Here is a 15,608-nt window from a genome sequence, read left to right on the forward strand (position 1 = left end):
CACTACCAGATCTTTTCCATGCTCTCAATGCTCTTTCAACTGTGCCATACTAAATACTGAGTCCACTGTTGATCTCCCATGTCAAAAGCCATAATACTCATCTTTTAACTGATCTTCGATGCTTCAATAGTTACCACATACTTTTCTGTCTCTCTCCTTGAACAATGGAATTATTATTCCCTTTCCTCATTCTCCAGGAACACATTTTTGAGTACATTTGCATCTTAGCAATCTGTATAATCTCTGTAGCCCAGTAGGTCCAGCTGCCTGCCTTTACATCTCCACACTTATTTCACCTGTCCCAGGCGCCTTTCCCGTTTTCATTTTCTAAGTGCTAGTTCCACTTCTAACACAGTAACCTCTTTCTCTTCTTCCAAGACCATGTCCCCTCACTGTACTTCTATTCCCTTTCCGTTACTGTTTATCACATTTAGTAGTTTGTCGAATTACTCTTTCCATCTTTTACTTGTCTCCTCTGATCATGTTATTAGTTTTTCAATTTCCCCTTTCCCAGTTTTGTGAATGTGCTTTCCTTCCTCTCAATTCTCATACTTCATACTGCATCCTTTTACCCCCCCCCCCCCCCCCATTAAAATCCTTTTCCAATTCTCATTTGAATTCCTCTAAATTTTTCCACCTTTTCTTCTGCTAACACCTTCCTTTTACTTTCCTGGAATTTCTTTTTAATTTCTTCCTTTTCCACATATGACATTCTTTCTTTTCTTCTATTGTTTCCTGCACCTGCTCATTCCACAATGGTGTCTTCTTGTCCACTGCCCTTCCAGACATTCTGTCACAAGTGTTCTCTGCAGAACTTACAAATGCCTCTTTGAACTTACTGCATTACAAACTAGTGCATAGCAATAACATTAAGCCATGTAAACATTTCATTGATATTTACAAAAATTTCATAAATTTTCAAACCAATCAAAAAAGAACATTTATCCTAAAATGAGCGTACTCTGTTTTGAGTTGGACAGAAAAGCTAATTTTTATGTGACAAAAAAACAGCTCTATACTTGACCTAAAATAAAAGCAGATACCAAGGGGAGAAAATATGCTGAAGGTAACAGGGGCAAAGACAGGTTTCCGCCAAAAAGAGAGTATGAAATTGCTGTAGTGAACAAATAATAATAAGCACATATATGAAATACATGGAAAAACTACACACACCTCTATACACTATGCGTAATTTGGTCAGTAGGTAAGTGTTAGATCAGAAGTCTACAATGTCATTATCTTTTTCCTCCATATAATGTGATTTTCTCAGAGGCATTCCAGTGCATGTCTGATAAACGCTCAACTGCTTCATGATTTGGATTCCACATTTAACTACATACCCCCTACCAATCGACTGGCAAATGAGATATCAAGATCGACAAGTGCATTGACAAAGCATGCATAGGAGAATACCTTGGTCTTCAGACCAGCTTTCTGGTCGGTAATGTTTTTATAACCATAAAGTGCACATATTCTCACAGTTCTCATAATGTTGTAAAAACAGATCATATTGAGTATGCCGTTTTCATTGTTTCTTATTTATTTCCAAGGTACTTTCTGAACAAGTATTTCATTTTGTTCTTTCTTCGCATCAATTTTTCTCACGTTATGCTGCTACAAATGTAAGAATACTGATATAAATAAATAAAGAATGGAAAGGAAAAAAGAATCAGTGTATGACTGATCATCAGTTAATGAATCATAGTGCTAATACTTATAGAAAGGCAGCTGCACATACTTCTGAAGTTTTCGCCGTGCTCCAGGTATAGTGTCTGCAGAATCTTTCAGGATAAATTTCCTTATTCCTAGCATATACTGTTTGACATATTGGTCCCAATCTAGCTCAGAAATGTCCACATCAAATAATGCTTTGTCCTGGGCGTCTTCCATTAATGCCATCAAATTATCACTATGAAATTTCCACTCGTGCAGGGCAAAAAATTCACCAGTCTTAGCAGCCATTTGAAATCGCTTCGAAATCTTCATCATGCTGGAAAATACGAGAATAAAATCATTATATCTAAATTAATTTTATAAAATTGTCCAAAAAAAGAACTAACTAAAGAGCTAATAAAATTACATTCTATGTAGACAGAATGAAGCGGTGGGTGAAAATTTGTACCAAGGCCGGGAATCGAACTCAGGTCTCCTGCTTGCTAGGTAGGTGCGTTAGCCACTGAGCACCTCGGCACAGTGGTTGACACACTTCATGGATTACCCTGGCATCCCAGTCTGCTTTAAATTCCACTGCTTGAGACCAGTAAAGTCTCTTCATTTGTATAAGTACTTGTACCTGGGTTTGAGGCTGGATACCCCAAATACATTTGATGCTGAGGTGCTATTCCAGAACATGGAGAGCCTCAGCAATTCTGCTCTTGTGTAAGGGAGAATATAAAGTAGAGTGGGACAGCGGTGAAAATCTGGATCGAAGAGGGAGGCATACCACAGTAATCCGTGCAGTGCAGTTGAACCAACCGTTGCGCCAAGATGGCTCAGTGGCCAATGCACCTACCTAGTATGATGGAGACCTCAGTTCAATTCTTGGCCTTGATACAAATTTTCACTTGCTGTTTCAGTTTGTATACATAAAATTATATCTCCATGAGACCAGCAGAGCCTCTGAAACTGTATCATTTCATTTGCTCACTACATTAAATATTTCTAGTCTTTTCTCACTAGTTACTTTGAAATAATTTGTAATCCTCAGCCTATTACATAAGGCACTCATAAAAAGTGTATTGATTAACGATTGATTCATTAACAGGCAAAAACAAGAAAGAAATTCAAGACATTTATTTGCAACATTTTCAGCTACAGTTGTGAAGGGCAGACCATGGAAAAGCAAGAAAAGGAAAAAATTAAAAGCAACAGAGATGTGGATGTGAATAATCACAAAAACATCCTGGACTGTATGACAATTCAATGAACATATTTTAGAAAGATTTAAAGAGAAAAGGACATCCTTTAACTTGATATATAGAAGACAAATTAAATTAATTAAGACACCTAATACAACATGACATTTTCATAAAGAAAAATCTTACAAGGAAAATTGATGGGGAAAAGCAAACATCTGCATTATAGAGTGTTATCTGTTGAATGAACTGCAGCAACAACAGCCAAATATTTGACGATGAAATCAGTCAAAGATGTGTGAGAAAACTGATCACATAACATAGTGAAACACTGAATAAAGTACATACAGTTCTTTAATAGATGAACCACAATTAATTCCATATAAAATACTGCAAGAAGCAGTAGGGCATACTGTGGTGGCATACATGATAAAATTTTGCTAAACGTGGTTAATTTGTTCAAGGAGCTCTATTATTTTTGGTGCACTTCTTAGTACATTAAATATGGATAGAAACTTTAGTTACCTCTTAAAACTTTGTGTCAGACCAGGGTGTAAATCAAATTTACTTTTGCAAATACTTTTCGTACAAATGGCTCATTTTACAATAGGTCATAAACTGACTCAAAGTTTCAGTCTGCTACCTTTATAATCTCCTGTAGCACCAAATAGAGGTTTATTCACAAATTTATTTTATTTTATTCATAAATTTATACTTTTTTATTCATAAATTTATACTATGGTGGTTCATGGTGTGGGTTCCTGTGGTCATGTCCTAGTTCATGAACCACGGGCAACGTATGAGTGGCCAAGTAAGTGGTCCCGACAGTCGGGATACCAGTTACTTTGGAATAAGGTTGGGCATCTCGGGCGTATTCTGAGTCGTGGTCACCTTTGTGCTCATATGGCAAAGACTACCAAATCCACCGGTTAGTCCCTCAGCCGTTAGGGGTAAAACCCAATGGGACTCGGGACAAGTAAGGCTAGCAACCTGCTTCCCTGGTACTTTAAATATGATGCTGGCAACAATCAGAGCAAAATGCCTCGGACCTTTGGAGGTGACGTAGTCCCACCTCTAACTGACAAACCAGGGACTCCTAAGATACGACTTGGCAAACAAATGGTAATGAGATGGGGAGCTATTATTATCAATGAGGGCTACTCTGGGAAGAAGGTAGAGCTGGCAGAGGCTGCAAGTAAGATGGGGCTGGACGTTTTAGCTGTTAGTGACATTCGGGTAAGGGGTGGGAAAGAAGAGGAAGTGGGAGAATATAAGGTCTACCTGTCAGGAGTCAAAGCAGGAATAGCACAATGGGGTGTAGGGCTTTACATCAGGAAAGAAATGGAACCCAGCATAGTTGCAATAAGGTATGTAAACAGAACGACTGATGTGGATAGATTTGACAGTGACTAGCAAGAAAATTAGGATTGTGTCAGCATATTCGCATTGTGAAGGGACAGATCAAGATTAGATGGATAGTTTTTATGAGGCACTCAGTGATGTAGTTGTTAGAGTAAAGGACAAGGACAGTGTTCTGCTCATGGGTGATTTTAACGCCAGGATTGGAAATCGAACAGAAGGGTATGAAAAGGTTATGGGTAAATTTGGAGAGGATATAGAGGCCAACAGGAACGGGAAACAACTCTTGGATTTCTGTGCCAGTATGGGCTTAGTAATCACAAACTCCTTTTTTAAACATAAGAACATTCACCAGTATACCTGGAAAGGCAGGGGAACCAGATCTGTCATTGACTATATAATAACAGATCAGGAATTCAGGAAGGCTGTGAGGGACACATGTGTATTCAGGGGATTCTTTGATGACACTGATCATTATTTAATCTGCAGTGAAATTGGGATTGTGAGGCCGAAAGTGCAGGAGGTCAGGTCCATATGTAGGAGGATAAGAGTGGGGAGACTTCAGGATAAGGAAATCAGGCACAAGTACATAACCGCAATCTCTGAAAGGTACCAGTTAGTTGAATGTAGTCAATTACAGTCACTGGAAAAGGAATGGACAAGGTACAGGGACACAGTACTAGAAGTGGCTAAAGAATGTCTTGGAACAGTAGTGTGTAAAAGTAGGATGAAGCAAACAGCTTGGTGGAACGATACAGTCAAGGCAGCCTGTAAAAGGAAAAAGAAGGCGTATCAAAAATTGCTACATACCAGAACCCAGGTAGACAGAGAAAGTTATGTTGAAGAAAGAAACAAAGCCAAACAGATAATTGCAGCATCCAAGAAGAAATCATGGGAAGACTTTGGAAACAGGTTGGAGACTATGGGTCAAGCTGCTGGAAAACCATTCTGGAGTGTAATCAGCAGTCTTTGAAAGGGAGGTAAGAAGGAAATGACAAGTATTTTGGACAGGTCAGGAAAACTGCTGGTGAATCCTGTGGATGCCTTGGGCAGATGGAGGGAATATTTTGAAGAGTTGCTCAATGTAGGTGAAAATGCGATCAGTAATGTTTCAGATTTCGCGGTAGAATTGGATAGGAATGATGATGGAAATAGGATCACATTTGAGGAAGTGGAAAAAATGGTCAATAGATTGCAGTGCAATAAAGCGGCTGGGGCGGATGAAATTAAGTCGGAACTCATCAAATACAGTGGAATGTCAAGTCTTAAATGGCTACACAGGATAATTGAAATGGCCTGGGAGTCGGGACAGGTTCCATCAGACTGGACGAAAGCAGTAATCACACCTATCTTTAAACATGGAAACAGAAAAGATTGTAATAACTACAGAGGTATCTCTTTAATCAGCATTATGGGTAAAATCTTCTTAGGTATTGTTGAAAGGAAAGTGCGAGTATTAGTTGAGGACCAATTGGATGAAAATCAGTGTGGGTTTAGGCCTCTTAGAGGTTGTCAGGACCAGATCTTTAGCTTACGGCAAATAATGGAGAAGTGATATGAGTTGAACAGGGAATTGTATCTATACTTTATAGATCTAGAAAAGGCATATGACCGGATTCCTAGGAGGAAGTTATTGTCTGTTCTACAAGATTATGGAATAGGAGGCAAACTTTTGCAAGCAATTAAAGGTCTTTACATGGATAGTCAGGCAGCAGTTAGAGTTGACGGTAAATTGAGTTCATGGTTCAGAGTAGTTTCAGGGGTAAGACAAGGCTGCAACCTGCCTCCACTGTTGTTCATATTATTTATGGATCATATGTTGAAAACAATAGACTGGCTGGGTGAGATTAAGATATGTGAACACAAAATAAGCAGTCTTGCATATGCGGATGACTTAGTTGTGATGGCAGATTCGATTGAAAGTTTGCAAAGTAATATTTCAGAGCTAGATCTAAGAACTATGGTATGAAGATTAGCATCTCCAAAACGAAAGTAATGTCAGTGGGAAAGAAATATAAACGGATTGAGTGCCAAATAGGAGGAACAAAGTTAGAACAGGTGGACGGTTTCAAGTACTTAGGAAGCATATTCTCACAGGATGGCAACATAGTGAAAGAACTGGAAGCAAGGTGTAGCAAAGCTAATGCAGTGAGCACTCAGCTACGATCTACTCTCTTCTGCAAGAAGGAAGTCAGTACAAAGACTAAGTTATCTGTGCACCGTTCAATCTTTCGACCAACTTTGTTGTATGGGAGCGAAAGCTGGGTGGATTCAGGTTACCTTATCAACAAGGTTGAGGTTACGGATATGAAAGTAGCTAGGATGATTGCAGGTAGATGGGAACAATGGCAGGAGGGTGTGCACAATGAGGAAATCAAAGAAAAACTGGGAATGAACTCTATAGATGTAGCAGTCAGGGCGAACAGGCTTAGATGGTGGGGTCATGTTACACGCATGGGAGAAGCAAGGTTACCCAAGAGACTCATGGATTCATCAGTAGAGGGTAGGAGGAGTCGGGGCAGACCGAGGAGAAGGTACCTGGATTCGGTTAAGAATGATTTTGAAGTAATAGGTTTAATATCAGAAGAGGCACCAATGTTAGCACTGAATAGGGGATCATGGAGGAACTGTATAAGGAGGGCTATGCTCCAGACTGAACGCTGAAAGGCATAATCAGTCTTAAATAATGATGATGATGATGATGATTTATACTATGTTTGTTAATCATCCCAGAGATGCACCAGGTTGGAGATATATGTTTGGTAAAACATCTTGTCCTGCTGTGTGAATATGCCCACAACTGCCTTCTGCACAGGCCTTTTTTTTTTAAGAGACCAAAGGTGTAATAATCACATGGGGAGAGGTAGGGACTATATGATGGGTGCTCAAGTATCTCCCATTTCAGTTGGTGTTAAGTTCTGTGTCACGACATTTGTGCTATGGGGACATGTGTTATCACAAAGTACCAGCGCCCCTTGTTGAAGTTTTCCTGGTTTTTGACAGATATACTGCCCATGCACACCCTTCATTCTCTGATCGATGTCTACCGTTGTTTGTCCTTCAGCAGCCAGGAAGAGAATAACAGCACACTGGTCTCGTTTGGATGCATTTAGTAATAACATCGCCACAGTTCCTGTTTCCGCATTTACTGCATACACATTGGAAAAACATGACTACCACACTAATCCCTCACCTACATGTCAATGCTATGTTGTATGCTACATTGTATATACACTGTAGCAATGGCCTCAAATGGAAACTTTTTGATCACCCCATATATATAAAAAGCAACAGAATGAAATCAGGTACAAATATGAAAAATAAAGCAGTTTTTATGGCATATTCTTACATTGGTTTGGCTCCTTGTAGTCGCAGAACCATGTCGACAACAAAGGCAGGCACAATATGGAAAAGTGCCTCACATATCTTGTGCATCAGCCTGTTTGTTCTGAAGGTAAATCCAGGGTACCACATAACGTGTCTTGTAGGTGATGTGCAGGCGTGTTTCTGTGTCAGCCTTCCAAACTCAGCCCACTGGACAGGGTTCCTCATTCCTGATGTGCAGTTGTAGACTCTGACTGTGTTGGGTCTGTTAACATGGTGAACTGTCAGAACAATAGCTTTCTTAAGGTTTAGCATTTTGACGTTGCAAAACTATATGAGCAGCAGCTGCATCTTACATAGCTTTTCGTATACCAATTTATATTAATGCAACAATGGTAACTTGTTTCGACTCAGTTTCAACTCTTACACTATTTTTAAAAGCATATGTCTCCTAATATAAAAATCTGATTCCACCTTTGCTGGAGTTCTGTTAAATCCAAATGTAATTCAGCAATTCATTGGTACTACAGAATAGAAGAAAACAACATTTTTAAATGAAATAATATAAGGAAAGCTTGTAAATAAATGTGAAATTTGTTGCCAAACAGCAGGTAATTATAAAGGAAAAAACATTTCTCTTTTTCTCTTTCACTTATTCTTGATTAAATATTAGTGTAGTTTTGTTTGTTTTCATTTATTTATTTTCAAATTGCATGGATCCACAGCACAAGAGTATCGCTAGGATGTAGAACGTGTTACACTCAGTATTACTCTGCCAATTTATTTTTCTCAGTATTAATCCATGAAGCACCAATGATTTTTTAAAAAAGAAATTACTATTCATAATAGAAAGCAATTTTCGTTCTCAGAGAGCAGATTCATCTGCCTGCTTGATACATATCCATCATGGAATAACAAATGTTAACAGCTGTGTTGAGGACTACAGTTTTGTCAGCAGTTTCACTATTAAATTCAGTACAGGAAATAACTGTTTCCCCTGTGAGTAGGACATTTTTCCTCCTGGTTGCTTTACTGTATTTTGTTCGAATCTTGTTTTCCTTGCATCTGCTACATCAGTATTTCACCAAACCTCCCCACAAATGATCCCCTGTGCTTATTTCTATTTCTCATGATTTGTCTGAACCTTATTTCAGTATCATTCATTATTTGTCTTTCTTTCCAAACCTCATACTGCGGATCTTTGTTTATGTTGCCAAGGTGATCCTCCAACGATATCCATGTATAAATGCATGTATACGCTACTATTCTCTCTTTTTTTAGATACTGAAAACTAAACAGATAATGACTTCTTCACTCTGCTCTACTAAACAGTGATCAATAAAGTTATAGTAACACCTTTTACCTACTTCCTCAAACATTTTGCTGTGTCATTCATACCTTCTGGAACTGTTAAGTAACTTATTTATGACCTGAAATTTTACTGTTTGTTTTGCAAAAGTTTTATTCACAATTTGTGAATCTTACTATGGTACTCATAAGTTAACATTTCTCGGAGTACCTGTATGTCGCTGTGTGCCAAGCAACAGCGATCAGTGTGTTGACAACGTAGTCGACAGGTATCAGGTCCATAATAAGTGTCTGGTCACATATGATGCTGCGAATGGTGCCGCGTCCGATCTCCATCATGATTCCTGTGATGCCACAGACATTGTCAACCCATCCAGGGAAAGGTTCACGCCAAGCTGCTGTAACTGTTAGGACAATGTAGATCGTTATTATTTATACTCCTGATTGGCATTTTTTGTACTTATAGTGAACATTTTTTACTGCAAAATTTGACTGTAGGAATTATGAACAAATACTTCATTCCATTGTAACACTGTGTTTGTGACACATGCGTTAATTGTGCATAAAATACATACATTTTGTTATAAACTACCTATTTAGCTACAAATTTAGGCTGTAGAATTGCCACTGTTTAAATACCAGTTCAATTTAGTTACAAACATCTCAAAAAATGCTGTTTGGCATTGTTACCAAATCTGATTTTTGTTCACTTCATAGGAAAAAGAACACTTTAATACATCAAAAGATTTTGCATGTTTGCTTACCAACAACTATATTAACCAAATGAAATGTGCAAATTGGATTATACAATATTGTAGGAACTTGTGTCAAATGGTGAGTGGTAGTAAACGTCATTAAAATAAACTGTTAGGTGCTTATAAATAACTTCCCTTACATTATAGCACATTTCATATACATATCATTATGTAACATTCTCATAACTTCATTTCGGGGTGAGTTCCCTCCTTGAAACTCCTTTGGGTCCTCCGAAATTCAGTTCATTTGGGACCACAGTCCTCTTTAGAACTATTGCAGATGAGATTGTATAACCCTCTAAATGTATTACATTTAAATAGTTATTTCCTACCAATAGCTATTTCCTACTCTCCTGGCAGTACAATGAGAATCATCCATGGGTTTTTTTCCCTTTTTACTATCCTGAATTCATGATTAATTAGAAATAATGTTTAAATAAACTAGTATAATAAGAAGTATGTTCAGTTCTCCAAATGTTAGACATTAATATAGATGTATGACATACACTCCTCTACATGTGGAGAGGTTGATGCTTTCCACTCTTTAAAATATGTTTGTTTCATAAACAATCACCCAATTTTATCCAAAAACTTCTTACTTATTAATATGGTATTTCAGTGTCTCGTATCACTCTACTCACAAGCAAAAGGAGTTCCCTTCTATTTAATGCTGTGAGGACAAAACAACTGAAAGTTGAAAGTACTTTTCTATAAAAGTTATCATAACACTACTGCAAAACTCTGCAGTTATTGTTATCCATCAATTGTTATGACCTCCACTGAAACACACATTAAGCCTGAGTTTCAGACAGCAATTTCTTTTCACTCATTCACTCATTGATTCACACTTTGTGTTCCTTAGATGTAGCTTTGAGAAGTGTATGAAAAATAGTTATGATTAGTGCTAATCTATGCACATTGGTAATAATGAGAATTATTTCTGATTATTTTTCACAGAGAGAAACAGAAGTGAGGCAAATAGACACACTAAATAATTGAGTTAGCTCACAAATTTTTATTCTAGCAGGTCACATAATCATAATTTCCCCGAGGACAGACAACTGTGTCTGAAAGTTGTACGATCAGAAAACCATGACTTTTGCATATCATTTACATTGGTTGAAATTTTGAAACAGATCTTAGTATTCTGAGCACAATATGTGATATATAGTCAATACTGTTTATAGCAACACCACTTTTAATGATGTAGTAGCTATAACAGCGAAAGCTAACAGTTTCATCTAAATTGTTTCCATCTAAATCGATTAGTACAACATCACATAAACAATATCATACCATATAAAACAACATATTTATTGCATTTTTGAAGAAATATAGCAGCTTTAACATCCAATGTTTATTTTGGTTTCATACATATTTGGGAATTACCAACAACTATGAAACACTTATTTTCAAACTCTTGTTTTCTGTACATTGTTGGTTTCATATCAGTATGCGTATTAAACAGTTAATGCCAGATGTTGCAAAAAAAGAGTAAAGCATTTAATATTGAAGAAAAGTCACAGATAATATCATGTTTAGAAAATGGGGGGAACAAATGTCAGCATCATGAATGAATTGAGTCTCACATACAACAATGTCTACAATTTTGAAGAACAGAGAGAAAATACGGTGCCTTTTTGAACGCAGTTATTTAAAAATCAAGTGGGTGAGGTCATCGGAGTACAACTATACTGAGGAAGTTTTACTTACACCGTTTAAGTGGCAAAGGTCAAATAATATGCCAATCAATGGACCTATTCTGCACTCAAAAAACAATGAATCTGTGCACCTATGGGCAATTCCGATCATCAATTGTTCTTCATCTAGGATACATTTCTGAGCTCACTATGATTTTATCTATCTAAGAAGTAGCCGGTTACAAGCCAGATTATATATTCATTGCAGGGAACTTAGTTGTTTTACAATATGAACCCCAGATAAGACACTGAAATTTAAAGTTGTACAATGTTTTGGTGTGAAAGTACCTAAGAGGAGAATCACAGTTATGGTTGCTGCAAATATCACAGTATCTTGTAAAGAAGAGCTTCTGGTGATTGGAAATCCAAGAAAACTTTAGAGGTTTTAAAAATAGTCACTCCTCACCTACAGTTTTTGAAACAATGCAAAATCTTGGATGACATCAGACATTTCTGAAAAGTGGCTATGTAGCTCAGACTGGCAGCTGAAACCAAAGAAACGAAAAATTGTTCTTCTTCTTGATAACTGCCCCACATACCCAGTAGCTGACAATGTGCAATGTATAAAGCTTGTGTTTTTATCCCCAAATGTCACTTATGTTCAATAACACAAGGACTACAGAGTTATAAACTCTAAAACTGGTGTACAGAAAACGGCAAGTGATGACAAAGTTACAAAAACAACAATCTCACCGTGTACATCCCAGCAAGTGAAGAAGAAATTGTAGCTGTCATCCACAGCAAACATGTGACTGACATACAATAAAATGAGCAAGAACAACAGTTTGTTGTGCCATCACTTAATGAAGATCTCAGTGCAATGAAAACTTTACAAAAATTTCTTATTTTCAGAAAACTGTTCAATACAAATGATAATAATGAAGGATTAAAATGAATGTGTCATCAAATGCATATGTACATGTCAAACACAAAAAGGAAACAGAGGAAACTGATTACTTTAAATAACAGAATATCTTGTAGTATGTGTTACTGTATTGCATTTTGAAGTTAATGCAACTGGGTAAAAAACTAAACAACACGTCTTCCCTGTGGTTATAGGAAACTAGAAAATTAAGTTCGAAAAGGTTTCTCTTTTCTTTTTCCAAACTACAGAACTGCAATACCAGTGTATTCATTAGCAATGCTTTGTGGTTATATGTGCTGGATATTTTCAATGTGTTAGGTATGGCACATCACATCTGTATAGAATACTGTCTTCTCATTTTGGTACTGTTGATTAATTTTTGTAATACAGTAACTGGAATGAAGTTGTGTCGCAGATGCAATCATTTGCCACCTGCAAACTTGCTTACCAGTGATTTTTTGCATCCCAAACCACATCAAAGCAGTGTGGCAGAGAATCCAACAAAACACATTCATTCTTTCTTTCTTTGATTCAATTCTAAGACACTTAGAAGTTCTTAATGCAGTTCATTTTGATGGAGGAAAATGATTTATTTCATGCCATATTTTTCACCGATACTGAGCACCGCATTTGAAAATTATTCGAAAGTCTCAAAAATGTAGCAAGAAATCAAATTATAATCACTGGAACATGAAGAGGGACACCAAGACCAGCGTCCCCAACCAAAGGATGAATCACTTCTATCACTGTCAGCAGTCCTCAGTCCATGAAAAATATCGGGGAGCTTGGGTGTTTAACCCGAGACACTGAAAGATAATTTGGTGTTCAAGAAATTTACGCCCTCCTTCTCCCAGACTTCTCAGCTTAATATTCATAATGAAACACCTTGCCACTGCCAGAATTTGTACCAGCCATGTCAGGATGGAATGCCACTACATCTGGGATTATGAAATAATTGGCTGATCTGCTAGTCAGTGTCATATAGTTAAGCTTTTATATTTTGGTTTTACATTTAATGTCAGAGAAAATATATATTGTCTCTACAGCTAAAATCATACAAATACATACAATACTTCACATAAAAAAAATAAAAAAAAAAAAAACGAGCAAGCAATATGATTATCATCTTCAATTCCTGGAGTAGGCTGCACAACCTGCTCCAAAAACCATAATTTCCTTGGACATCTGACACTTTGCTGTCCAGTGGGCTTGTAATTCACGGTGATTCTACGCAGATGACCTTGCTGCATTCTTTCTGACAGTTACATCAGTTGATGTTGTATTTTTTAATTTTGTTTTCCAAATTAAATATGTGTATCTCTCATCTTATCCCTGTGTTTCATATTTTATCCATCAGTATGCAGCTACGACTGCCATGAGAAACTTCATCTCAGCTGATGTAATTTTTCTTCCATCTTTCTTTGGCAGTACCCATGCCACACATGCATATAATACTACTGGTACCACCATGGTTTTATAAAGCTTCAGATTCGTTTCTGTTCTGGTTTTATATTTCAGAGTTCTATGAATTGTTCAACATATACCTTAAAATTTGTAAAGTTTTCTTGCAATGTCACAATCTCCTATTGAGGATACTTCCTGTCCAAGATAGTCAAGCGTGCATACTTGCACCAGTATTTTGCCATTTATGGCAGTTTTGGACTTTATGATGTCTTTTTCCCAGAAATGCCTTTACTTTTGATTTAGTTCCAGATATCATCAGTCCATATTCTTCTGCTATAGTTCTTGAGATGTACAGCCCCCATTTGTAAATTATCTTTTGTCTGTTGCACAACAACAACATCACCCGCATATAAAAATAATACTCAAACTGTACTGTGGGGTGACCTCATCCACAAATGTATAAGAAATTGTTGAAGAGAGACAGCAACCTTGTCTTACTCCTTCATTTGTTTTTTTTTGTTTTTTTTTTTTTTACTGGTGTTTTTAGTTGCTTCCCCATGCCAATAAACGCAGTAATGTTTGAATATACAAAATGGGATTATTGCTATAAAACATTTTATTTCAAAAAAATGCATATTTTGTTACCATCACTTTCAATATACTCCCCTCCTCCATCCCTACAATGCTCAGTTCATGGAAACAGTGCTGGAAGTCTTCCTCTGTGGGCTCCTTGATGACGTGTGCTGCTTTCGCTGCTTCAGTGGACTGAAATTTTGTTCCTTGTGATACAGGTTTGACCTAGGGAAGTAGATAAATCACATGGTTCTAGGTCAGCTGAATAAAGTGCATGGTCTAGCACTGCAACGCTGTATTTTGCTAGAAACCTCTTAACAATGAGATATGAGCTGGTGCATTGTCTTGATGCAGAACTCATGGCTTGTGCTTCCACACTTTGCGTCATTTTTTCTTACTTACTCATGGATTTAAGCAAGAACCTCACAGTAGTAATAATAATAATAATAATGTTGTAATGTTGATTAATAGTTTTGACCTCCAGGAACCCTGTAAAGATACACAATTCCATGAATATATAAAAAAAAATCATCACCAGTTTCAATCTTACTGTGCTCATTCAAGCTTTTTTCGCTTTCAGTGGAGTTGGATCCCCCCAATGCATGGACTGACATTTAGTGTCTCGATCAAAAGTGAAAAATCAAGATTCGTCACCATGTTATCAGTCTTTCCAAGAAATCAGTATCATTTTCAATGGTATTAAAAGTGTGAACATAAACATTTTCACAAGCTTCTTTTTCTTCAATTGTGAGAATTTTCATCCCCAGTTTTGCACACACTTTTCTCATGTTAAATTGGTTATGCAAAATTTGTCTCATGGAGTATTTATCAATTCCCATGCTTTCAGCAACTGAATACTGAACTGATCATCAGATCGAATCAGATTACCTACTTTTTCGATATTCCCACCTGTTTTTGATGTTGAAGAGTTTCCAGGGTGTGAGCCATCTCCAGCATCTTTTTGGCCATCTTGAAAATGCTTGAACCACTCAAAAACTTGAATACATGATAAACAGTCTATGCAATACATTTCTTTTAGTAAAAGGTAGACTTAAGTAGCAGTTTTTTTCCAAGCTTCATATGAAACTTCATGATAATTTTTTGCTTTGTTATTATGCTAATCATTTTTTTCCAGCAAAACGTAATAACAGCTCTGAAACAAATGAAAGCCACGGCCACACTGATTTGTCTTTAGACATCATGGATGCCACATTTAACTAAGGTGGCTTCAGATTTCACAGCTACAGATTTCACAGCTATTGCTGTGCAGCTATTTGGTGCATGCGTACTTACCATGTGACATCATCAGTCCAGTTATTTTATGTCCATACATTGTAAACTTCTGATCGCTTTTACTACATTATCAGATAAACCTTTTCTAATTACAATTTCCCATGGCATGAGTCTATTCAGGCTGTAAACACCTTTTCAAAATTGTTGAAGGTGATGCAAGTTTCCAAACTGA

At 37.0% G+C, this 15,608-nt stretch overlaps 1 protein-coding gene across 1 annotated transcript in view; it reads right to left on the reverse strand.

Moving 5' to 3' along the window:
• The window catches only part of LOC126100260 (putative fatty acyl-CoA reductase CG5065), a 66,537-nt gene that overhangs the window by 15,333 nt on the left and 35,596 nt on the right, over window positions 1-15,608 (reverse strand). Inside the window, exons 4-6 of the mRNA XM_049910848.1 lie at window positions 9,058-9,250; window positions 7,564-7,803; window positions 1,739-1,990 (exon numbers count right to left, since the gene is read on the reverse strand). Of these exons, the coding sequence (XP_049766805.1) occupies window positions 1,739-1,990; window positions 7,564-7,803; window positions 9,058-9,250 (685 nt within the window). The remainder of the gene's footprint in view (window positions 1-1,738; window positions 1,991-7,563; window positions 7,804-9,057; window positions 9,251-15,608) is intronic.

The sequence above is a fragment of the Schistocerca cancellata genome, chromosome 9 (genome assembly GCF_023864275.1).
Source record: "Schistocerca cancellata isolate TAMUIC-IGC-003103 chromosome 9, iqSchCanc2.1, whole genome shotgun sequence".
NCBI lineage: Eukaryota > Metazoa > Arthropoda > Insecta > Orthoptera > Acrididae > Schistocerca > Schistocerca cancellata.